The following is a 23,784-nucleotide window of genomic DNA, read 5'->3' on the forward strand; positions in this document are numbered from 1 at the left end:
CTCTGCTTTATTTATTATGCTTTTGAGTTTTTAGAAAAGCAGTACAAAGACAAGTTTTTTAAAAAGCACTTTAAGGAGCTGAGCCACCTCTTTGTCATCACCAAGTATTCCATAATGTTGACTCAGTGTTTAGGTCATTGAGCATTACTTAAGGTGAGTGGATGTTAAGTAAGGACTTGCATGCTTGCATTTTGTGGATACACCCCAATGAACATTAGACTTCCAATAGGAATTCAATTTATTGTGGCTTGGATCTAAAAGTATCTTGTGTGAGTTGAAAGGCATTTGTGCAAAGGAAGTCTACCAAATTCTCCCAACTTCCCTGTCCTGCTTCTGCAACACACAGTGTCATTTTACTGGATCACTTGACCCTCAAGAATGGTTTTTGGGGAAGCAGGAGACTGTGGTGATGAGGAGCCAGGAAAAATTCCCATTGCATGAGCACAGTTCCGTTCACTTCTCTGATTAGGCCTATGATGTGAAAGGAGTAGACTTACAAGATTCTAACCTATTTCTTCATCGATATGCACAATTGCATGGAATTCTCCTATGTACACACAGGTCCCACCATTGGAACACTTGTTACCTGAAATCTGTTATCTGAACACAAGGAATTATACCCAAACCTAGCTACATGAACAGCTGATTCAGACATTTGAACACTTTGCACTTCCTTAGTTGTTTTTGTTTTGCTGGTCAGTTTCAGGCAAAAACCATGGAGGGAAGGAGAGATAACAGACATATCGGGGAGCAGGAGAGAATTGGAAAAACCGTATTTCCTTTGTTTTGCTGTTGCTGATTGGCTGCAGAGAGAATGGATTGGAAATGTTCACATAGAAAACAATGGAAATCATCAGCTCGCTATGCAAACACTTACCTAACAAACTTTTTGCTAGGAATGCATTGTGTTTGGAAAGTGGGACTTGCACATATAACAACAACAACAACAACAACAACAATTTTATTATTTATACCCCACCCATCTGACTGGGTTTCCACAGCAACTCTGGGCGGTTTACAGGATATATAAAACATAAGAAAGCACCAAACATTAAAAGCTTCCCAATACAGGGCTGCCTTCAGATGTCTTCTAAAAGTTGTATAGTTCTTTATCTCCTTGACATCTGAAGAGAGGGTGCCACAGAAGACCCTTGGAGGAGGACCTCAGTGTCTGGGCTAAGCTTCTTCAGGTATACTGGGCCAAGGCCGTTTAGGGCCTTAAAGGTCAGCGCCAGCACTTTGAATTGTGCTCAGAAACGCACTGTATAAAACATTATTGTGTTGGAATGAGCAACAATTTACTGAAAACAATTGCAACAGATATGGCTGATGCTGTTACTACTTTTCAGTGCATGATGGTGATTATGATAATTTAATATTTGTACCCCCGCCCATCTGATTGGGTTGCCCCTGCCATTCTGGGTGGCTTCCTACATATATAAAAGTGTAATAAAACATTAAAAAGCTTCCCTTTATGCAAGGCTGCCTTCAGATGTCATACCTTTTGATGGTTCAACTAAAACTGTAGTGTAATCACTTTGTGATTTAAAAGACATGGAATTCATAAAAACAGGAATGGTTTTAAAGGATATACCACAGATGAAAATAGATTTCTACATACAAGTTACATTTAGGCTAGCCATGTGAACATTCCAAATTTAACTCTTATATACAATAGTTGCTAATGTTTTTAATACAGTGATATTCATTCCTTAAACTGTAGTTTTATTTGGAAGTTCATCCAGAAGTACATCTACTGTCACTTCACCTGGGCTTTCTTTCCCAATTAAGAGGATAAATATGCATTGCAGAATTAATACTGCTTAAATCTTGCTTGCTTTTTCTATTGCTTAAAATATTTTAAGAAAGGCTATTATAATATTCCCAGGTTGATTAAAACAATATTTATACTTGGGCTATCATCTTGGAGGATGGTCGTCCTCTTGGACATGAATTATAAATGTCTTCTGAAATATTTATTGTTTCTATTAGAAACACCAGGCTTCGTGAGTATTGGACTACAAGTTGATCCTATCACAGCCTATGCTTAAAGTGAATATCGGTGTCTGTCACAAAGCTCAAGTTTAGTCTTGGAAAGAATACACATTTTTCTTTCCACAGGACAGTAATGGGGAAGAACAAATCAATAGATATAATTTTTAAAGCAGTGATCCTTGCACTATGCCATACAGTGGTACCTCGGGTTAAGAACTTAATTGGTTCCGGAGGTCTGTTCTTAACCTGAAACTGTTCTTAACCTGAAGCACCACTTTAGCTAATGGGACCTCCTGCTGCTGCTGCGCCGCCAGAGCACAATTTCTGTTCTTATCCTGAAGCAAAGTTCTTAACCTGAAGCGTTATTTCTGGGTTAGCGGAGTCTGTAACCTGAAGCATATGTAACCTGAAGCGTATGTAACCCGAGGTACCACTGTACTTAATTTGTCTGCATTGGGTTAATTTGAGAGACATTTTGTGATGTAAGAAAGTTCATAGCAAAATGACCATTCTAAATGAGTCCCTCCAGATTTTATGTGAAATCTGAAGAATTAGGGAGTCAGTTATGATATTGGCAGGTAGTTGGCTTTCTTCAGCAAATCCAGAATTCTGTGACTATGATCCCCATGTTTCACAGTTGGGTATTTTATGCTAATTAAAATAATTTGCACAACTATTTGTAATATTTGAAGTTTCACTTTTGTTTGCTTGCTTGCTTGCTTTCAGAATTTATTGAGAGTCAAAGCACTCAAACACAAGAAGATAATATTGTAGAGAAAGGTGTGTGCATACTAATAGTTCTTATCACCATGTCCCAGTTAATTTATATATAGTAATATTTTCAGCAGGGGGCGGGAGTTGACACGATTTATAAATTACCGTATTTTTTGCACCATAAGACTAAGACACACTTTTCCCCTCCTGCAAAGTAAGGGAAAATTTCAGTGCGTCTTATGGTGTGAAGGCTCCCTGTCAAGCAAGCTGCCCCTTCCCTGCTCTGTGAAGCATCTCTGCTGCCCCCCGAAACCAGAGCAGCGCAAAGAAATGCCCCTTCCTTGCTCCGTGAACCATCTCCTCTGCCTCCCCCGCCTCTGCTGCATTCAGCGAGAAGCGGGGGGCGGCAGAGGGATGCTGCTGGTTCTTCCCCACCAACTCTGTTCACAAAAACAAGCCTGCTTTCGAGAACGGGGTTGGTGGGGAGCACACTGGTGGGGGGGAGGAAGATCAGCCCGGTAGTGATGCTGTAGCGGTGCTTCCGGGCTCCCCCTGCCTCCCCTGCCCCCTTCACCAGACTGGTCCCTCTGCTGCCACTGCCTCCTCCGCTCTCCCTCCTGCGCCCCCCTGCCAGCCTTTTAGAGGAGGAAAACCAGAAAAAATATTTTCTTTCTGCTTTTCCTCCTCTAAAAATGAGCTGTGCCCTATGGAGCGAAAAATACGGTAAGCAATTTGAAGAGGATCCATCATATTGTACCCAATATGTGTGTGTGTGTGTGTGTGTGTGTGTGTGTGCATAGGAAAAAAGAAGTACACCCTGCAAGCTGAAAGCCTGCCCTCCCCTTTACCTCCTGCCCTCCCTCCCATTCCATGTTTCCTTTCAGTCGTTCTCCTTTCTGTTCAGCTGCTCAAATCCCGGCCTGACCCTCGAAAAGCACCTAGAGTCAAAACAGGAAGTAAGAGCCATTCTTCCAATTCCTTCCTTCAGTGCTGTATCCTTTTCAAAGGAGGAAAAAAGCAACCATCCTCATCACATCACAAAGAAGATGGCAGTGTGTGGAGTGGGGGGGGCACTAGGTTGCTTTGCAGCAGCAAGATAAAGTCAGCAGAACCATTGTGCCCATGAGCACTCTGTTGGCACCCCAGAACTAGACTATAGTTCTTAGCTTTATGCTCCAAAATGGCCATTGTATGGCTTTTTCTTTGAGAAGAGAGAAACGTGCCATGGTCACTTGTTTAATGGAAGTTTTGAGTCACAGGTTTTTGCTCAAGTTGTTGGACTAATTTGAGCAGCGAAGCTACAGTGATATTTTGCCTTTGTTTATAATATATAGCCTTCTTCTCATTCTTTTAAAAGCTTTCAGACCTCCAAGATGCAACATTCTCTTCAAAGGAAGTTTTGTTAATCAAGGCAGCCTGAAAGTGGGTGTGATCAGAATTCAGCTGTTTGTTTTCCTCTGTCACCAGCAGCTAGTTTGCTATTCTAGAAACAAATCCTTTTAATCTGGTTCATTGGGGTTTTGCCTGCTTGGCACAAATGGATGATCATTGGGATTGTTTAGGCATGAATCATGAATTAGGAAATAAACAGATTTACAGAGCATGGCTTTGTCACTTAGCAGTAGTCATCTTAACATCTTAATAATATGTCACCTTTGTAATTGTCATATGTAAAACCTTTTTGGTTTAAATTTAGCCCTGGGGGAGTTAAACCATGGTTTGACATTGGCTTGTCTCAAATAAACCAGAGTTAACATTTTGGATTGCATAACTCTGGTGATTGAACAAATTCAGAATATAGTCATGCCTCCTGCAAGAGAAGGGAATATAGATATGCCAGCCCAAGATTTGCTGCCACTTGTTTCGTTACATTAAACTGTGGTTTAGCAGCAGAACTTGGACATCTAATAGTGCCCTGTATGTTTATATCACTTTTCAGAATTATGTTGCATCAAATAATTTCTCCTTCAAATGAGGAAGCCAAACCATTTAATTTTCTTGTTTTGATTTCATTGTAGTTTCAACTGCAGTTCTGATTCAGGCTAGTATTAGTTTAGTAACAGTTTCAGGAGCACTTTGGAATTGGTCCAGAATAGGTTAATGTAGGGGAATTTTAACAAAATGGTAATTGCATATGTGTTAAGGTGACTGATATTGTCATGTTAGTATAGCAAAAGGTAGCTATCATGTAGATGAGTTTTGAGAACCTGAACAATCTGAATGAATGAATTATGAAGTGTGTATTATACACGAAAGCTCATACCTTGAAAGTTTATACAGTATTTAGTTGATCTTAAAGACCACTGGAATTATTAAAAAAGATTTTTTCATCTTTCATCTTGTTATTTATTATAATCTGAAGTTCCTGCATTCTACTTTGCCAGGGTTCCTGCGGGTCTGATCACAGCAGATGTAGGCTGCAGTAGAACTCACTTCTTAATAAACAATTGAATATATGCTGTCTTTTAGGTCAAAAATTCAAAAGTAATTCAGTATTGATCTGTAGGACTTGCGCACCCCCAGCCTCCAGCTTTTCCAGCTACCGGCATCCATGGCGCGCAAGACCTCTCTCTTTTGCCTCTACTCAACCCTCCGGCTGAGCAGAGACAGGTCTCTTTCGCTGCCACCACCCCCTGAAGTTTGGAACCCGGCTGAAGCCACAGGACAAAACGCGAGGGCCGTTTTTCCTGCGTACCGGCAAACAGCCTTCCCAGCTCAAACAGAGCCACAGATGATTAACCCTTAACAGTAGTATGACCAAGCGGTAGACCTGGAATTAGCCAAGCAAACACCGGGGTGAACAGAAAACCAGAACAAAAGTTCTTTTAACCACTTTATTCAAAAGTTACTAAAACACAAAAGGCATAATTCTCAAACATAAGGTACATGCGATAAAACAAAAACATGCTTTCTAGACTAGTCTACAAACTTTCTCTCTAATCCCTCTCCATTGTTTGGCAAGGACTGATACTTAGCTGCATTTGCATTCGAACAGGCTGGCAAAGTCCTTAAGCGGCAAGCTGGCCAAGAGCCGCCTTCTAAGTTCTCGTTAGGCTCCCATCTTCAGATGTTCTTCCAAGCCATAGCCGGCGGAGTCAGGTGTCAAAAGCCCTCCAGCTCCTCAGCCCCCTGTTCTTCCTTTGCATTTCAAAGCCCGGGACAGATAAGGCATTCTGCCACGTGGGATCCCCAATCAACATCCTATAGGGGACCCAGCTCTTAATCCCGTTAGCCAATCACTGCCCCATGGTCATTATTCTCACCTGTCAAAGATGAGGGGCAGCTGCAGGTCTCTGAGCCGTTACCTCCCTAATTTTCTCATCCGCTTGATAAACACCAGCTGGCCCCATCCTAGTTCTTATCAGGAGCCAGGATGTCTCCTTGTAGCTGGGATCTTCACACCCCCAGCAATCTCCTAGTTGTAAAACCCTTCAAAGACATCCCTGTTACATTCCAAGCAGGGCACTTTTAGGTCAGTTTCCCATGGCACAGCACACTACCCATGATTCTGTTTTCCCAGAAATCCTTGCTCCAGAACCAAGGATTTTGGTCCGACACTACATGATCACTTAAAGTACATTTCAGTAATCTAATCTTTATGTGGGGCTTCTCTTGTGCTTGGTTTGGATACTGCATGGTTGCTGATGGGGATGAGACCCTGTAAGTATGGGGATGTGACAGCTGGGGGAGGCTTGGGAGTTGTGGGCGGGCGGTGTGCCGTTGTCCTGCACCCCTGATGGCCCTCCTGGGCAGCTATTTCAGCAGCGATATCATAAGGTCACAAATATAAGCCACACTTTAACTCTTCCAGTTCGGAATATGGGGGGGTGGTGGCTTATATTTGGGTCAATACAGTACATGGCAGTTCATATAGCCACCAATAGACTGAGAATAGGAAGACTAGCAAAGCCCTCCTGGTGCTGATTTGATCCTTCTTGACTTTTGCCCATCCTGGCTCATAAAATCTAGCCAGGCAGGGCTGGGCAATCGATTCTGTGGTGTGGTCAATGCTTCTCTCTGTGAGGGAGTCTTCCTGGAACAGTTAAAAGAGCTGTTACTAAACTTCTTGAAAAAAAAAACATATTTGGCCCCAACCATTATTGCCAATTATCTTACAGTCTCAAGTATTCCATTCAGCCTTGTTTGGAGGATGTGCACCATTTGGACCCTTTCCAATCAGGTTTCAGGCTCCACAGTAAGATTCAAACTGCCTTGGTTGTACTGGTCAATGATCTTCGGAAGGCTAGGGATAGAGATGAAAGCTATTTTCTGGTTCTGCTGGATCTCTCAGTGGCTTTTGATACTATCAACCATGGTATCCTTCTGGACCGTCAGCATGCAAATTAAAGCAAGTCAGAAATATACTTGGAAAAAACCGTGCATAAGCTCTGAAGCTATTGGATTGAATAAGCCTATACTACATTGTACCTGACAAGCATGTGTTGAAGATGCAAGCATTCCTTTTGACAGAGCAGCAATATGTAATACATTTGTAGTTTATCATACTTAGTTTCCTGTTGTGGTAAAGGGCTGGTTTGATGACTAAATCACTGTAATAAATTTTACTCACTCAGTTTGGCAATTATCACATATGTACTGGAACGTGAGCACTCTCTGAGTGGCATAATGGCAGTGGCAACTGTTAAATTTTCAGTGAACCATAGTAAGAGGTTAGGAGGCTTCTTGACAGTTCATAATAAAGTCCTCCCTGTATCTTTAGCGCTAGCAAGCTTCCTCACTTCCTTTTCCTTACCTTGTCCCCCCCACCCCCACCAAAAATAAATTAAAATCCTATGTACCTTTAGGTTGTATACTACTCCTATCCTCTTTATAAGATATGACTCCACTTGTCAGTTCTTGATTGAATTGCTTATTCTCTTCAGCTTTGCAAGCCACAAATTTTATTTCGTGTAAGAAGTTTGCAGTATCTCCCATCACTTCCCCCACAAGAGGAAAGTTTCCTGCTTTGTGCCATCTGTTTAATGTTTCATATCACTGGCTAGTGGTGTTCATGCAGTCACACTCAGTACTGAAGCCAAGCAAAGTGAGGCAGGGCCAAATGGTCTAAAGTTGTCTCATACTCAAGGCTCAAAAAATCCTGGAGGTGAGCCTAAAAAATAGACTTAATCATGCTGACAGAGAAGACCATTGTTGTAGCTCCACTCTGTGTGTTGTTTTTGAACTGCTGTTGTGTGTTCCATCTACAGCCGTGAAATTGGGAGGATTATATATTCAAATGAAAACAGAACCTCCTTGGGTTATTCAAGGTTATATGGGAACCAGATACTACCCTCCAGTCATTCAACTGACCCATGACCACATAACAACATTTTCAACTCATCTTCTTTTATTTCTTCAGCATTAGTCTGTCTCCAGTATTCCCTCTCAGCATATTTGTGTTCTTTCTCTTTTCCTTCATCTGGCTTATAATTATATTTCAGGGATGGCATATTACCAGTATGCAACTTGTGACTGTTTATATTCGAGTACTGTAGTAGTATATTGGGTAGATCAGGTATAGATCAAAGAAGAATCCCACAAACAAGAATTGCACATGACAGTATGCATAGGTAAACTATGGTCTATGCAAATCATGTTTTATCAGGTGTGTGTGTAAGAGCTTAAGGTTTGTATTTGGAATGCCATGCTTATGTCTGCATAGCTTCTTAACATTTCCAGTGATATCCTGAGTGCAACCTGATTTTTTGGTTTTTATTCTAATAAATTCCACTACAGTTTGGAGTCTTTCTGCCTAATATTTGACACCCAGGCATGGTCCTTATCTAAGCATACAGACAGGAACAATAATTGATCGAATGGGTTGTCCACGTAGCAAAAACTACATACAGGGCCTCACAGAAATCTAGTATTCTGCGAATGGAGCAGTTGTTGATATGTTATGTAGATTCCGATTTGGTATTTTCACATTATTGAGAACCATTATTGAAAGTGATATAAACCTCAAATAATTTCTATTGGTTCCCTTTCTGTCAGCACTGTTGAGTCTGCAACTGATGCTAGAAGAAATCCTGCGAGTAGTCAGGCACATAGACTGCATGTTGGGCACAAAGCAGATTCTGTGAGAAAAGTAGCTTTATTTGTCAGACAGTCCTAAGCAGTGTCTTGGAGCACTGGGGCAGAACAGTGGATCAGCCGCCATATCTAAAGCCCTGCTGACTCACATTGTCCAGGGCCAAAAGTGGGGGTGCTTGTATTGTTTTTTCCTTTTCCCACCTCCAGGAAATGGTTTAGGATCCAGAAGACCCATAGCTGGCCTTGCCTTGCCTCTGGATTGCCCTGTTCTACACTGGCCACCGCTGGCGGAAACACTTCTGGCAGTAGTCTTGGATCCACATGCTTTCTTGGAGACTTTAAGTGTGGTGAGGGTGGGCAGGTATTGTTTATGATTATACTGTGAATAATCTCATTTTAATGTAGACTTTCCTCTTTCCTGTTTAGATTGGGGCATATGACCAGCAAATATGGGAAAAATCTGTAGAACAAAGAGAAATCAAGGTAAAGTTTAGCTTTATTTTTATTGCTTTATGGTACTGAATGTCAAACTTCATATCCTCAACAAGCTCGCTCCAAATCTGTTAATTTTCTGCACAACTCCTGTGCAGAGGATTCTGGGGTGCACTGTTTTTTTGTGCAGGATATGAGCAAGGTCTCTTTGGGCTAGTTCTTGTCCTATGACAGCTTTGTGTACTCAAGAATATGTCCAATGTCCCCCTCAAATGTGTATTGTACGGGAAAGTCATTAAGCAGCAGGGAAGTTTTTGAGAAGCTTGTCCTCTGTTATTTATATTGCCATTGATAAAGCACGATAAAGCACATAGTTCTCAGGTATATAGTTTGAAAATCAGGGATCTATTGTAATTCAGAATTTATTTTGATAAGACTTCATTGTGACACAGGTGTGTGCTTTTTTTTTAACAAGACAAAGGATGTTCCATTGGTGAATTATTTTAATAGCATTTGTGAATTATTTTGTTATCATGTAGTGGTAGTAATGGTAATTCTTACCAATCTGCAGTTTTTTGTGGTGGGTGGGTTAAACTTTAAACAAGTTCTACTGAAATGAAAAGACTGGTAGAAGAGTTAGGGTGGGAGAGGACATTTTGTGGGTGTAGGAAATCTTTAGATTATGGAATCTTGGCTAGGGTTTGTCTCTCACTTGCATCAAAACTGTATGCTATTTGGTGTGGTTGTGAGTTTTTATGTGGAGGAGCCTCCTTAAAGGAAACTGCTAGGATAGATCTTTTACTTGGGGAACTCCCAGTTACAGTGCTTAAAAATAATATTGGGGTGTTTTTAGTTATGTTGCACTAAGCTGCATTATGCCATATCATAGATAATTCCATTCATATTTTACATGCTTTTTGGTCAGATATCACTGACTATCACATGGTTACCTTTATAGTTCCAGTTTACTTTTCCTCCTTTTTCATCCTGTCATTGTTTTGAACAGTTTATTAAATTGGTAAGTACTTGATTATGGAAATTTGTGTTAAACAAAACAGCATTTGTAGATTAACTGTGTCTCTGCATCTTAGTGTGACTAACAAAAGCCTTCAAGTATCTGATGAACAAGTAACTACTTCAAAAGGATCTAAATGCTTTAGCATCACTTCTGTTTTCCATTTAAAACAATTATGCTGTGATCCTACACTTTAGCCTGGAATTAAGTCCCATTAAGCTCAGTGGGACTTGTTTCTGAATAGACATTCATAGGACTACATTGTTTGGTTTCACCTACTCTTCTAAAGAGACAAGAAACTGTAATGCTGGGATTATAATAAACCCCTGCTTTCTTTGAGATGATATAATACCTTCTGGCCATGTTTTCGTGTACCATTTCCATCTGAAACAGCACCTTTTCATTTTCCAGAAATGAAATGGAAAACAACCATTAGATTCCAGCTCTGAATGTGCTGCACTTGAAAAAGGTTAAAATCAAGCTTCTGTTGGCTTGAGTGCTATGAGCTAACTATTGGGAATCCTGCTGTTTGTTCCACAAAGCTCTGCAACTAGTGAGAGTCCTTTCAAACAGACAGTAATAGATAACGTTGTAACATGCTTCTCGCCTTGAAACTGTTGTCTCAGTGCAAAGTAACCAAGTGGAAAATGCACTTGCCTGGTGGTTCCTCCTCCTGCTGCCTACCTGCATGCATTTCATTCAGTTGTGAGGCTGGCTGTGTTGCATCAGCTGGGAAAACACAGCCGAGCGATATGGCTGTTGTGTATGCTACCTGTGTTATCTCCTCTGTCAGGAAGAGAGATGGAGGAGTGAGATAAGACTGACAGAGTGCTGTGCCTGCTGCATGTACACCCGCTCTTTTTCCTGACAGAAGAAAGAACACACAGTAGTAGTGCTGGGAGGGGATATTGAAGCAGGGGGCAATGAGCAAGTACTTTCATTGTTTACAGGGGCAGTATGACTCACTAAGGGACGCGGGTGGCGTTGTGGGTTAAACCACAAAGCCTAGGGCTAGCCGATCAGAAGGTCGGCGGTTCGAATCCCCGTGACGGGGTGAGCTCCCGTTGCTTGGTCCCTGCTCCTGCCCACCTAGCAGTTCGAAAGCACGTCAAAGTGCAAGTAGATAAATAGGTACCGCTCCGGCGAGAAGGTAAATGGCGTTTGCGTGCGCTGCTCTGGTTCGCCAGAAGTGGCTTACTCATGCTGGCCACGTGACCTGGAAGCTGTACGCCGGCTCCCTCGGCCAGTAACGCAAGATGAGTGCCACAACCCCAGATTCGGACACGACTGGACCTAATGATCCCTTTATGACTCACTAACAAAGTACTGTATTGAAACGTAGAAACACACCAGATTTTCTCAGAATAGGCCAGTTGATGTCATTGAGAATTCTACTGATGTGCTCTTAGATCCCATTGGAGCTCTTAAGAACAAGCCAAGGTCCAGCTGGTCAGGCACTCTGCCTCCATCATTGGCTAACCAGATGCCCTTAGGAAGATTACAAACAAGGCCTGAACTTGAAGGCTTAATTTTTAGTTTTTGTGCCTATATATATATATATATATATCTACTGATGTAGATGACAACACTTTCTGGCAATGAATTCTGTAAGTTTTATCTAATGCATATAATACAGCTACTTTTGTTTGTCCTAAATACATCATCATTATATCAAAATATAATACTGACTGTGCTTGAATCTTCCTGGCACACTTGCCGTCTTCTCCTGCTACACTTTGTGAGAGGTGTACCTGTAAAGTGTTCTGCTCGATAATCCTTTTCCAAATTTAAACTTTTGTCTTCCTTTACAGAGGAAACACTTCAATCCTCTTATCATTTCAGTTGCTCTTTGTTCAAGCCAGAATGTAGCTTTCAGAATAACACCTGAAAGTATAATAAACATTAGAGTGAGTTTAAAACAAATAAGCATTAAAAGAGAACAATTGAATGGACCTATAGAATACCGGTAAGTACAGTGAAGCAGCAATAAAGTTGTCTGTACCTTCTCATTTTTACATGAGGCAGCTAGAACTGTGCACAAAATTCTACATTTGTGCACGTTATCAGTTTATAACATGAGATTATTGGCTGTTTTTATTTTATTCTTTATTATGATTGCTATACTGCCTAATTATAAATGTTCTTTGGACATAAGTTATTTGTTTTTTTTCTTTTTATCCCTTTCCTAACAATTCTCAATACTAACTTCTTTTATTGCAGTAGCACTAACAGATTTAGTGAATTTTCTACTATGGCCCCAGGATGTTTCTGGGGTTGTTGGTAGTCAGTTCAGACCGCATCAGCACATATGTGAAATTAGGCTTTAAATCTCCTGCACACAATTCTGTTCTTTGCTTTTGTTGGATTTTCAATATGTGGTCCATTCACACAGCTTTGAAATACCCTTTTGAAGCTCGTGGTAATCTGGGATTTTACAATTTTTAATAGTGGTCACCTGCAAATTTAGCTACCCTGTTTCTCTTCTTTTGAGTTGTGCCATATTGATGCTTTTTAATTATGGTGCTGGAGGAGACTCTTGAGAGTCCCATGGACTGCAAAAAGATCAGACATATCCATCCTTAAAGAAATCAGCCCCGAGTGCTCACTGGAAGGGCAGATCCTGAAGTTGAGGCTCCAATACTTTGGCCACCTCATGAGAAGAGAAGACTCCCTGGAAAAGACCCTGATGTTGGGAAAGATGGAGGGCACAAGGAGAAGGGGACGACAGAGGATGAGATGGTTGGACAGTGTTCTCGAAGCGACTGGCATGAGTTTGGCCAAACTGCGGAAGGCAGTGGAGGATAGGGGTGCCTGGCGTGCTCTGGTCCATGGGGTCACGAAGAGTCAGACATGACTGAACGACTGAACAACAAATATTTGGGTGACTAGGAAACTCTTCTAAAGGTTTCCCAGCAGCTGAAAATGGGAATGATTTGAAGTATTAAATCCCATAGATTCATAATGAGTTCATCATGCGCAGTATGGGATCAAGTTTTCCTTTGGGCAAAAAGAAGTGGAAGATTCTCACTTTTTATCAAGATTTGGATTTGACGCAACATTAAGCCCAACCAAAGCTTAGTTCTGAGTGGTATGGCAGCAGCAGCAGCAGGACTGTGGGAGAAGCTGGCCACCATCCAAGAACCTGCATGTTTGCTTGTTCACACTAAATCATTGTTTGGTTTAGAGTTACCTGAAAACTGTGCTGTTATTTGAATAACACAGCAACTATTACAGAATTTCCATAGGTAAAGCACAGCAACTAGAAAGGCCCACAGTATGCCTCTGCTGCCAGATTCCAAATAAATAAGTTTATTTCTATTCTCTGCTTCCTGTGTGTTAATCAGTCTCTGATTGATGAAATAACCTACCCGCCTGGATTATGACTGCTTTGTTTGCAGATTTTATTTTGGCTAGTTCACATGGCTAGTTTATTTTGGCTAGTTGAATTCTTGAACTCCTGGGCAAAATGCAACCATCATAGATGACTTGTTACACATTCTGTGTCCTTGTTCTGCCATAAAATAAGGTCTCATGAGTTTGTATGCTTCAGCTTCATTAAGATTTTCTGCAGTTTCCCCCTCTCCTTTATTTATTTTGGTCTAATGTCTCCATTGTACATCTTGTTTGCTACCTTGCTGCCAGTGTTATTCATTTTTACATCACTATGAAGTTGCTCATAAAGTTCCTTCTTGGCTTTCTTATTGTCAACCTATGTTTAGTTTGCCAGACCTTGCTTAGGTGTGTGTGTGTGTGTGTGTGTGTTCATGTTTTAATAGTTTAACAAGAAGTAATCTTGTCTTTTATAGTCTCATTTAGTCTGAAGTTTAACAGATAATTGTTTGAACTTGCCTTATCTAATAAGTGGTGTATGTTTAACTGGAAGCCCTGTTATCATTGTAAACAACTTCCAAGTGTCTCTAACTACCTTCTCAGTTTCCTTTTAACTGGAGCTCTACATTCTCTTGGCAGATCTATAATCTATTGTGGTTGCAGCAGTGAAGCCTTTGACATTGATTAGTTGAGCTGATCTGATAGCCTGGAATGCTGTAAGATCCAAACTGTTCAAGGAACAATGTTGTCAGTGTTTGCAGGCCCAGCTCTGTGAGGGAAAATAAAGTTTTAATTTTGTTTAGTGAACCATTTTTATCCTGCTCTTCAACTACATAAGGGTGTCTATAGAATAGAAGTTCAAACAAAATGCAGAGTTACATAGGATTAAAATGCCCAAGCAAACACAAATCTAAAAGGTAAAAATTCCACCTGGTACAAAAAGCATGTGAGGATCTGAAAGGGTTACACACAGATCTAGCTACGCCGTCACACAGGAACTGACATGGGATGTTATGCTTTGTAATATGAGACTGCTGTAATTCTCAGACCGAGTCTGAAGTCTGTGTGAGAAGGTTGCTTTCGTTTTTGCCTGTACCGGAGAGGAGCCATGAACGCCTCATCTCCGGGCTTTTGAGTTATGCTACGCTGCAATAAATCTGCTTTGCTGACAGTGGAGGAGTCAGTGTACGTTTGTTAAAGACTGCTGATTAACAAAGACGATATTGCAGGGGGTTTCGCTTCAAGAACGCTGTGCATTTGAACTCTGCTATGAAGGTGAAAGTGTTTTGGAACTGCGCGATCGGGAAGCCTGCCGGACCCATTTTGGTGATTTGTGGCTTCTGAACGCAGGGGTTTTATTGCTCCTGACCCCTCGCAACACAAAAGGTTATGGGCAAAAGGTTATGGGCAAAAGGTTATGGCTTTGCTAATTGCCTGCCTGCTATCGTCTTCAAAGGGAGGAATGGACAGCGTGCCACGGCAGTGAAACCCAGCTGGAGTGCAGCCAGGGCTGGCAAGCATTCGCTGGTGGGACGACGCCATTAATCCGGAGCCGGGAGTTTGAGTTCTACAGCAGTAAGTAGAAAAGCCCCGGGGGGAGAGAATGGCTGCCGCTGCTGAAGGAAATGAATCCTTTTCCTGCCCCTTTCCTCCACTGAATGGAGAAAATTATTTGGAATGGAGAGTGAAAGCCCAAGCTTGGATTCTTGCCAGAGGGCTTAGTGAATGCCTGAGAAACCCCCCTGTCCAAGCTGCTGCTGGCGCTGGAGCTGCAGCGGTCGCAGCTGCACAAGCTGAGCAACGCAGGGATGAGAGAGCCAGGGGAATGCTCATAATGGCCCTGGAAGGTTCCCAATTGCCCCTGATAGCTGGACTTGAGAGTGCCCACGCTATCTGGGCCGGGCTGGAAGGAATTTATATGAGACCTACAGCTGGTGCAAAAATCCATTTGACCAGGCAGCTGTATGGCTTAAAGCTAACTCCTGGACAGAGCGTCCAAGACCATGTGCAAAAGGTGATAGCCACGTTGGAAAAGCTGAGGCTTTTGGGCATCACGTATACGGAGGAGCAGAAGTCGTATATCCTGCTCACTTCTGTTTTTGATGAGTATGAGAGCCTTTGTCTCACTCTGGAAGCCATGCCTGCTGCAGATCTTAATCTCCGGTTGATTGCGGGACGCTTACAGGAGGAGGAGAGTAGGAGGCACAGTGACTCCGGGAATGGATATGCTGGAGGCTGCCCTGTTCCCAGCAGGAGAGGGGGGGCAGCTAGAAACAAAAGCCATGATGAGTCAACTGTGCAGGCCTATGCTGCTACACGTCGCTGTTATCTCTGTAATTCGAGTAGCCACCTGCAACGAGACTGCAAGGCCAGAGGCGCTGCTAATGTAAACACACAGATAAGAGGTTTTGGCAAGCCTGGAACCGCACGTAGGAGAGACAGAGGTGGGGGCTCGACTGGAACAGGCCCACGTCATCTTGCTGCTGCTATGGCTACCGTCAAGGACGTTCCTGTTGCTAAGTTACAGTTCATGATTGACACAGCAGCATCTCACCATTTTGTGCCATCTGGTGACCATGCTCGGGACTGCAAGGACATTGTTGGAGGCAAACAAGTTTCCCTTGCTGATGGTTCAAAGAAAAAGCTACAGACTGAAGCTACTGTCTTTGTTGATTTTTTACAGGCTGATCTTCAATGCTTTGTTCTTCCAGGCATGAAGCGCTGTTTATTGTCTGTGTCTTCTCTTTTAAGGGATGGGTATGTGGTTCATTTGGAGAATGATGTCTGTACCATCTCTAAAGGGGGTAAACTGTTGGTCAGTGTTCCTTGTAATGATGATGGAGTTTTTGTTTTGGAAACAGGTAACAGTACCTCTGACACAGCACAGGCGCTGTGCGCGAATACGCCGATGCATCGTGATTGTTTACACTTATGGCATCGACGCTTTTCTCATAGGAATTGGCAGTACGTAAAGAAGGCCCCAGGTAACACGCAAGGGTGCGAGTTTTCACCATGATCACGGTTTCTTGACTGTGCTGCATGCAAACAGGCCAAGGTAAAAACGTGCCATTTTCCTAGATCAGATAGAGTCACCACGGAGTGTTTTGCCCTAGTTCATGCAGATCTCTGTGGTCCGTTCCCGACGCCCAGCATGGGCGGAGCCAAATTCATTCTAACTCTCACGGACGACCACTCGAGAGCAGGATGGTCGATTCCGCTCAAACACAAGGGGGAGGCGGCCAACATGATCAAGGAGTGGGTCGTTGCGGTTGAACTTGAGTTTTCCTGCAAAGTTCGCAGCTTTCAGTCGGACCGAGGAATGGAATTCTTAGGGTCCACACTGCAAGGGTTTTTCCGCCAGAAAGGTATCAAGCACAGGTTGTCAGCTCCATATGCTCCTCCCCAGAACGGAGTTGCCGAGAGGAGGAACAGGACGCTGCAAGAGGCGGTGTCAGCCATGCTTTTCGATGCTAAGTTGCCTCAGAAGTTCTGGGCTGAAGCATGGAAGTGTGCTTCTTTCTGTTTGAACCGCACCTACAATTCGGTGGTAGGTGACACGCCCTATGCTCTGTTGTATGGCAAGAAGCCAAAGGTTCACTTCATGAGAGTGTTCGGCTGCCAGGCTTATGTGCTGCTGCCTAAAGCCAAGCGCCGCAAAGGTGGACCTAGGTCCCAAAAGATGATCTTCGTCGGGTACGAGCCAGCCTCCAAGGCCTGGAGGTTCGTCTACCCTGAGGGGAAGGATCAGTCTCGGGTAGTGCTCAGCTGCAGTGCTGAGTTCTGCGAGCAGGAGGGGTGGAAACGTGTTCACGGCAATCCAGAAGTTCTCACTGACATTCTGGAAGGTCCTGAAGATGTGGGACAAGCAGGTGCACCACCGGCTGGTGGTAGTGGTCCGGGTGGTGGTCCGGCTGGTGGACCAGGTCCAGCTGGCGGACCAGCCCCGGCCGTTGGTCCAGCTCCGAGAGGTGGTGGTGCTGCCACTCCTGGCACTTCTGGTGGTTCGGGCCGAGCACCCAACCAAGGCCAGGTTGCACCACGTCCAGTAGCTACTCTGAAGCAAGAGCCGCGGAGTGCACCAGTTTCTCCAAAGGCTAGATCTGGAAGACAGTTCAAGCGCAGTAGAACGTCTCCAGAGGCTGGTTCAGGGGAACAGTCCAAGAGGAGCAGGTCAGTAGGAGAGTCACCAGACGCCAGGGACTCACAGGCAGAGTCCAGCTCGTCTGAGTCAGAGGGGGACTCCGATGACACACTGAGGAGGTCCCAGAGGACCACGAAAGGAATTCCTCCTGACAGATACACAGCCACTAGCGTGTGGGCTTGTATGGCTCTGTGTGAGCCAGAGAGCTTTGAGGAAGTGCAGAAATTGCCTGAGCCGGAAGCCAAGAAGTGGCACCAGGCAATGCAGAAGGAGATGAACTCCATGAAGGCACTGAAGGTGTTCTCCAAAGTGACGCTGCCCAAGGGCGAGCGTGCTGTGAGCAGTCGCTGGGTGTTTAGGCTTAAACCCACAGCAACTGGAGAACCTCAGTATAAAGCTAGGCTAGTAGCCAGAGGCTTCACGCAGAAGAAGGGCTTGCATTACACGGAGGTGTATGCGCCGACTTCTAGAAGTGAAACTCTTCGCTTTTTGTTAGCTGTAGCTGCTCAGAGAGGCTTTGTAGTGCACCACTTTGATGTGGATGTCGCTTATCTGAACTCGTCTTTGGAGGAGGTTCTGTACATGCTACCTCCACCAGGGTTCGAGGGCAATAAGCCGAATGTCGTGTGGAAGCTACACAAATCCATTTATGGCTTACGGCAGTCCGCCAGGAACTGGAATTTGTGTCTCCATCAAGCGCTGGAAAGCATGGGTTTCCAGCGGAGTCTTGCTGACAGTTGTCTTTACCTGGCAGGTTCCGGCCAGGAGCAAACTCTGGTGCTCTGTTATGTCGATGACATCATTTGCCTTGCCAAGTCAGAGAGTCAGGTGCAGGAGTTTGCACAGGAGCTTAGTAAGCACTTCAAGCTCAAAGAACTAGGTCCAGTGAGTGTTTACCTAGGAGTCAAAATTGAAAGGACTGAGGATGGCAGTTTCTTGCTAAGTCAGGAGAGCAAGATCGAACAGCTATTGGAGAAGTTCAGGATGTCTGACTGTGCCAGTGTCAGAACACCAATGGAGACTTGTTACGTAAAGGACAGTCAGTCCGGGGAACACTCTGCGTTCCAGAGCCCCGAGGTGTTCCAGTCAGCACTTGGAAGTCTGTTGTATCTCTCCCAGTGGAGCAGACCGGATATAGCCTTTGCTGTAAATCTGCTCAGCCGGGAGGCAGCACAACCCAGTGTGCATGCCTGGAATGGCATCAAGAGGGTACTGAGGTACCTACAAGGTTCCAGAGATTGGCGCCTCAAGCTGTCATCAGAAGGTGGAGCACAGCTCTCTTGCTGGTCTGACAGCAGCTGGGCCAATCTGGATGACAGGAAATCAGTGTCTGGACTCGTTGTCAAGTACGGGGAGGCTCTGGTCGGGTGGAGATCCAGAAAGCAGAGTCTTCTAGCTCTCTCCTCTACAGAGGCTGAATTCAGTGCGTTATCTGAAGCCTGTAGGGAGATGGAGTTCTACAAGTGCTTGGTTCAGGAAGTCAACGGGGAGTGTTGTTTACCCATCACAGTTTGGGAGGACAACCAGCCCTGTATGAAGCTGGCAGAGACTGGACAGTTCAAGTCCAGAACCAAACACTTGGACATCCGGTTTAGGAATGTTTGTCAGAGTATTCAGACAGGCTTGGTGAAGCTGAAGTATTGTCCAAGCCAAGAGAACCTAGCGGATGGGTTCACCAAACCTTTAGGGTTCCAACTGCATTGGGAATTCTGCAATGGTTTGTATCTGGTGTAGGTCACAACCTGCACCATGCCCTGTGTGTCCGGCGAGAGGGGGTGTGAGGATCTGAAAGGGTTACACACAGATCTAGCTACGCCGTCACACAGGAACTGACATGGGATGTTATGCTTTGTAATATGAGACTGCTGTAATTCTCAGACCGAGTCTGAAGTCTGTGTGAGAAGGTTGCTTTCGTTTTTGCCTGTACCGGAGAGGAGCCATGAACGCCTCATCTCCGGGCTTTTGAGTTATGCTACGCTGCAATAAATCTGCTTTGCTGACAGTGGAGGAGTCAGTGTACATTTGTTAAAGACTGCTGATTAACAAAGACGATATTGCAGGGGGTTTCGCTTCAAGAACGCTGTGCATTTGAACTCTGCTATGAAGGTGAAAGTGTTTTGGAACTGCGCGATCGGGAAGCCTGCCGGACCCATTTTGGTGATTTGTGGCTTCTGAACGCAGGGGTTTTATTGCTCCTGACCCCTCGCAACACAAAAAAGCACATAAAAGTTGGTGCTAAGTGACCATCTCTGGGAAGTGGGTGTTGTCCAGTTTGGCTAGCGTTAAGTTTCTTAGAGGTATTTGTAGCAGTGTTAGAAACTGAGATATGAAAGCTAGGAGCTAAATGGAAGCTTAAACCTAGGTTGTGGGCACAACAATAGAATGTCTAGGTGTGCTTTTTTATAACAAGAATACAAAGCTGAAAATTAATGAACTGCAGCAAAAATATGTTCATTTTTCACATCGTCTAGTCCGGGGGTCAGCAACCTGCGGCTCCGGAGCCGCATGCGGCTCTCTGACAGGTCTCCTGCGGCTCCGGCATGCCCCCTTTCAATGCCCTTTCAATAATAATTAAATGGTTATCGGCAAAAAAAAAGGGCCAAAAAAACCATGAATAATCCGCATCAACGTTGAACAGCTGGGCGGTCTTTCTCAGCCCTCTCGGGGTTCCCGAGGACAGACCCAAGATTGATGTCCACCTTGACCACTCCCAGAGAGAGGAAGCGACTTCTTCACACCAATAAGCGTGTGGGGAGGGCTGAGCTTTTACCACCTCGGCGTGCCGATTGGCAGGACAGATCGCCCGCCTTGGCGCATAGGCTCGGAGCCGGGGCCTTACTGCCGAGGTAGCCACTGAGGATGAAGGCGGGAGGTGGGCACGGGAGAGCGATGCTTCGTCCGGCCAATGAGCCGCCGGGATGCCTGTAACTGTTTGGGGGAACATGCCAATGAGGGTGGCGTTAGGGCGGGGAGAAGAAGGAGCTGAGCTTTGCGAGTTATCGAGAGAGAGAGAGAGAGAGAAAAGAGTCGGGATAATAAACGCGGCGGGAGGTGGCGGCGGCGATTGGAGCGGCCCCTGTCGGGCGGAATCCTTTTCAAAGCGGCTGCGCGGAGGGTGGAGCAGGCGGGCCAGGCGTCGCCGTGACGGGAGGGCGGTGATGGTCGCCGACAGGATGAAGTAGAGCTGCTTTGGGTGGGGGCGGCGAAAACGTCTGGGCTGCTTCTGAAACCTCCGCCAACCGGTGCTTCGCCAGCGCTTGCTGCGGGCGGTGTACATGCTTAAGACGGCCCCAAGGGCGGCTCGGGGGCCCGGAACCCCGAGGCCGGCGCGCTGCAGTGCCTGGCGTGATTCCCCCCCCAACCTGTTTTTTGCTTTTTGGCTTTTTGCCTTGCTCTCCCACCCCCCTCTCTTTTTCTTCCTCCTCTCCTTTTTTAATCCAAGGGGAGAAATCCCATTTTTAAAACAAACGAAAAACAAACAAACACCCCCCACAGCTGCTGCAGCCACTCTATTTGAATTTTTATTATTACCCTTTTCTCCCTCTATCCCCCCTTTTTCTTTTCTCTTCCCCTTTTGTTTTTGTTTTCAAAAAAAGGAAAAAGAAGAAAAATATTTTCCCCCTTTATTTTTATTTTTTAAACTACTACATATTTTTAATAGATATTCTCCCCACCCCACCCCAATTTATATTTTTCCACCCCACTTTTCCATTCCCACCCCCCCTTTTTCTTTCTTTATTAGTTCGCTTGCCAACCTATCTTAGAGGGGGAAGCCCTCTCTCCCACCCACCACACCCCCCCAAAACAACTTTGAGCTGAACCCCAAAAAACGGGGGTAGATCACTGCTGAAAGTAGATCACAGTTTCTTGGGAGTTGGCCACCCCTGGTATAAGACATGTAACTAGAATAAAAATTTTAAAAAACCAAGCAAATAATTGTAATAACTACTGTAATAAAGCACTGCTATAATTATATATAATTTCCCTAAAATTTTGGTTTCATTCGCCTTTCCGTGCTGAAATGTCACAACCTGAACGACCATGGCTTGCCCACCCCCCTAGTTTTGATCCTGGGTACGCCCCTGAGTCAATGCAAAAAAGTAATAACTTATTCTTGTTGTTTTTACTAATTTTACTTTGCATTGGCTCCTATACGTTATTTATTATTATTGCATTAAGGTAAGAAACAATATATGCAGCGTTATATTTGTTTTAAATGTCGCAATGGTTTTGCGGCTCCCAGTTGTTTTTTTTCCCTTTGGAAACGGGTCCAAGTGGCTCTTTGTGTCTTAAAGGTTGCAGACCCCTGGTCTAGTCCTTCCCCTGCCCACCCACCTAATATTCTTAAGAGGGTCTCTTATCCAGTCTTCTTCACTACAGTGGTGCCCCACTAGACGAATGCCTTGCTAGACGAAAAACTCGCTAGACGAAGGCATTCGTCTAGCGGGAGGCTGCCCCGCAAGACGAAAAAGTCTTTTTTTCCCGTCTAGCGAAAACCGCGGTTTACATTGCTGCTTCGCTAGACGAAAAAACCGCTAGACGAAAAAATTCGTAGAACGAATTGTTTTCGTCTAGCGGGGCACCACTGTACTCCAGTCTTCAAAGAGTAGCTGGAAGTGGGCAGGCAGAGAAAGGTCCTCCATTCCTTCCACTCTGCAGTTTTAATCTGAAATCTTAGACACAGTACTGTGCCCAGAGCTCAGAAACTGCTCACACTAATGAAATTCCCTGTCGCAAAATGCGCCTTGAACAATTGGAGTTTGGAACACTGATTTGTAGCTTTGTGGGACAGGCTGAACACATCCCAGGAATTCAGAAAGCTAGAAGACCTGGAGACTAAAGATGGAAAAACAGGAACCTAAAGGGAAGGAGTGGTGAATAAATCTTTGTTAAATGAGTGGAGGAGACAGAGACTAGATGGTGCTCTAAAGAAAACCCAGTCTTCCAGTCAGGAAAATCTATATAGTGTCCTCTCTGTGTCCCTAGCAGTAGCCAAGAGATAGATGAAAGGAAGCAAGACAAAGTAGGTGTTATGTAAAATACAATACGAGGAAACAAAGGTTAAGGAAGACATGAGGCTACAGTAAGAAATAGCCGAGGATTATGTAATGACTGCATTAAAGCTTCACATTGGAACAGTGCGGGGGGGGGGAATGGATAAGCTTGGGATTGTGGGCCATGGGTATAGGTGTGATAGCTCTTCTAGAACCTAACAGGCAAATCCTACTGGTTGTGGCATCTACTATCACTAGAGTATTGTGATTTGGCTATTCTATGAGTCACATACTGATTTAAAAATAGTTGCCAATACTTTGGCTGCAGGTCTCCACTATGAATATTGTGAACTTAGCTGTCCATTTTAGATGCATCTGTATGTTGGAATTTGGTCGTATTGTGGCTACTGAGTCACATCGTTCTGTTGGGTTATAACGCCGAGGCCTGGTGCCTCCCCCCCAACGCAGCGTTGCCCGGGATTCATCACTCCGGTCTCCCGTCACGCTGATGTGGCCCATATCCAGAGACATGAGCACACAATGAGCAGAGTTCAAAACAGAAGCTCAGCCTTGAGGAGTAACATCTAAGCCTGATTTATTGCGTCATAAGAATTTGGGGGGGGGGCCTTGAAAGCACCCCAGATACATTATTTACAACAATTGCAAAATAAATCAAACGTAACAGAACAAAGAAAACATGGCTTCTCTCTGTGTCTTTCTTCCTCGGAGAGAGAACTGCAAAAGCAAAAGTTATACAGAGCGGAAACAGCGTATCTCAATTTCCTCTCGCAAGACTCCAATAATCAGTGCTGACATGGAACAATTCCACACACATCTGCAGCACGGGAGGAATGGAATTGTCAACATGTTCAGGGCTCTATCTATCTATCTAAAAAGGTAAAGGTACTCCTGACCGTTAGTTCCAGTCGCAGACAACTCTGGGGTTGTGGCGCTCATCTCACTCTGTAGGCCAAGGGAGCTGGCGTTTGTCCGCAGAGCAGCGCACGGTAACGGCGTTTACCTTCCCGCCGGAGCGGTACCTATTTATTGACTTGTACTTTGACGTGCTTTCAAACTGCTAAGTTGGCAGGAGCAGGGACCGAACAACGGGAGCTCACCCCATTGCACGG

The 23,784-nt window shown here is 44.5% G+C and overlaps 1 protein-coding gene across 1 annotated transcript in view; it reads left to right on the forward strand.

The window, feature by feature from the left end:
* PHTF2 (putative homeodomain transcription factor 2) overlaps nucleotides 1–23,784 on the forward strand; it is a 75,206-nt gene that overhangs the window by 21,217 nt on the left and 30,205 nt on the right. Inside the window, 2 exon segments of the mRNA XM_033162897.1 lie at nucleotides 9,169–9,225; nucleotides 10,181–10,192. Coding sequence (XP_033018788.1) covers nucleotides 9,169–9,225; nucleotides 10,181–10,192 — 69 coding nt within the window.

Source organism: Lacerta agilis, chromosome 10 (genome assembly GCF_009819535.1).
Source record: "Lacerta agilis isolate rLacAgi1 chromosome 10, rLacAgi1.pri, whole genome shotgun sequence".
NCBI lineage: Eukaryota > Metazoa > Chordata > Lepidosauria > Squamata > Lacertidae > Lacerta > Lacerta agilis.